This window comes from Nansenia antarctica, assembly GCF_963989245.1.
Source record: "Nansenia antarctica genome assembly, chromosome: 4".
In the NCBI taxonomy this organism is placed as follows: domain Eukaryota; kingdom Metazoa; phylum Chordata; class Actinopteri; order Argentiniformes; family Microstomatidae; genus Nansenia; species Nansenia antarctica.
This window is the reverse complement of record NC_137689.1, coordinates 50,686,187-50,688,686: the sequence shown is the minus strand read 5'-3', so window position 1 is coordinate 50,688,686 and position 2,500 is coordinate 50,686,187. Positions and strand designations below refer to the sequence as shown.

General features: G+C 51.2%; 1 protein-coding gene across 1 annotated transcript in view; it reads right to left on the bottom strand.

Moving 5' to 3' along the window:
• Positions 1-1,184, bottom strand: part of LOC308156063 (synaptic vesicle glycoprotein 2C-like) — a gene marked incomplete at both ends in the record, with an annotated part of 24,326 nt that extends 23,142 nt beyond the window's left edge. Inside the window, one exon of the mRNA XM_080529424.1 lies at positions 584-1,184. Within this exon, the coding sequence (XP_080385550.1) occupies positions 584-1,184 (601 nt within the window). The remainder of the gene's footprint in view (positions 1-583) is intronic.
• Between the last annotated feature and the right edge of the window lie 1,316 nt (positions 1,185-2,500).

Below are 2,500 nucleotides of genomic sequence, written 5' to 3'. Positions count from 1 at the left end.
TTCCATGTTGTCTCTGACGTGCATGTTTTTCATTCAGTAACTCTGCGATCTTTATTCTTAACATAGACCAATGAGAGATACTACAGTATGGAAAACACATCTAGCTGCTGTGAGCTTCGGTGAGATTATGGAGATCAGATGATAGACTGAAGATGAATGACAAGAGAGGGACGGAGAGTAATGTGTCTCTCTTCAAAGAGATGAGTAAGACAAGGCGCTGTGTCTTTTATCATAATCTTCACTTCACAGTGTGTGTGCGTGTGTGTGTGTGTGGGTGTGTGTGTGTCTAGGCTACAAATGTCATCTTTTAGTTTTCATTTTTGGCAGCCTGGGTCATGTTCACAAGCTGGTGGTTAGGGGCCTTCAGATGGCCCACATCTCCTCCAAGAGAAAGGCTAAACAGTTAGCAGGGTATTGCTCCATATCTGTGTGTCTGTGTCCGTGTCTGTGTCTGTGTATGTGTCTGTGTCTGTGTGTGTGTCTGTGTGTGTGTGTGTGTGTGTGTGTGTGTGTGCGTGCGTGCGTGCGTGCGCGTGCGTGCGCGTGCGTGCGTGCATGTGCGTGACATCAGCCTCCTCCTTACCGAGCCATCCAGCCCCAGAGTTGGGCACACACATGTCTGTCTCTGCGCTGGGCAGGACGAAGCCCACCACGAACACCTCCACCCCGTCCGACATGAGCGCCAGGCCCAGCACGAAGTACAGCTGCCACTGGAACCTCCCGTGGCCACACTCCTGCATGATCAGCTCGTACTGCTGGGCTAGCTCCTCCTCGTCCGCCTGCCTCTCGCTCTCCAGCTCCTTACGCTCCTTCAGGCTGTCCGACACGGGCTGTCCCAGGGACACCTGGCCGTCCCGGGCCTTCCCCTCGCTGTGGGCCGGCACGCCCTGGTACTCCCCCTCGTAGATCTCATCTTCGTCGTCGTGGCCCTCCGTGTCGTCGCTGGAGGCCCCTCCCTCCTCGTCGTTGGCGGGGTTGTGGGAAGAGTACCGTTGCGGGCCGTCGTCTTCCTCTTCGCCTTCGTCCTCGTTCTGGAAGCGGTTGTAGTTGCGTTGGGAGTACTGGTCCGAGGCGCGGTCCACCACCTTGCCGACCTTTTTGGCGGCGTGCCGCTTGGCTTCCTTAGCGATGCCCTTGGCTCCTTTCACCAAGGAAGTCCTGTTGCTGTAGGTGTCGTCATCCATCTTGGCAGTGCTGTACCCTAACCGTTGAATCTGTTTGTCTTTTTAGCTTTCGAATTCAACCGAGCTGGTCAGTTGAGAACCAAATCTCATTTGCGGTGATGGCTAGGGGACTGCGGAGGGTGGGGGGGGGGGGTAGTCAAGTGGTAGAGAGTTGAGGAATCTGTAGTAGGTAACTTCTCCTGGATGCTCCTGGTGAAGCAGAGGGGTTGTCTGTTACAGTATGTCGGCGGTCGTCAAATGATGGGTAAATGTTATGGATCTCTATAGCAGCAGGTTGGGAACAGCCAGAGGGCAGTGAGGTGCTGAGAGATGGGTCACCATCAACGCCGGCTGTCTTCCAGTGAGCCACTCGTCTGTCTGTGGAGAGAGAAAAGGTAGGTATGGTAAGCTTCATTTCATTAATTTTTACAGTATACTCTCTACTACTGTAGATGATATGCCACTATTTCCAGTCAGTACTACAGTAACTGTAAAGTGAGTGGATAAACCTTGAGGCCTTCAGTGTATCATAACTCTTCGTCTTAGAACTATCTTGGGATCCTGCCTGTCTGTGACGTCAAGAGAAGTAGAACTGAGGAGGGGAATAAATCTGATCCACGTACAGTCTGTGTTCCTCTAGCCTTGTGGGTTCCATCTAGTCTGTGTTCTGTTTAGCTCTGTGTGTTCTGTGTAGCTCAGTGTAGCTCTGTGTGTTCTGTGTGTTCTGTGTGTTCTGTGTAGTTCTGTGTGTTCCATCTTTTGAAATGTTATATCTGGCCCTGTTCTATGTGGGATATGTGTTTAATCTGGGAGCTCTATGTTCTATCTAGCTGTGTGTTCTATCTAGCTGTGTGTTCTATCTAGCTGTGTGTTCTATCTAGCTGTGTGTTCTATCTAGCTGTTTATGAGTTCTGCGTGCACAATTTACAGTATTTCTGTTGTGCTGTCTCTGTTTTGTGGAATTCCTGTGTGTCTTGCTCCCTAGGCCCGGGTACATGTCATAATATTCAGAGACTACCACCACCTCACGTGACTCTTCACTCTGACACTGTGACTCAAGAGACTTTTAGAGGACCTGTCAAAACATCAGGCCTCACCATCCTGCCTACGCCACCACCGCCGACTGCTGTCAGCATCCCGCAACCATCACCCAACCATCACCCAACCATCACCCAACCATCACCCAACCATCACACAACCATCACACAACCACCACCCAACCATCACACAACCATCACACAACCATCACACAACCATCACACAACCATCACACAACCATCACACAACCACCACACAACCATCACACAACCATCACACAACCACCACACAACCATCAC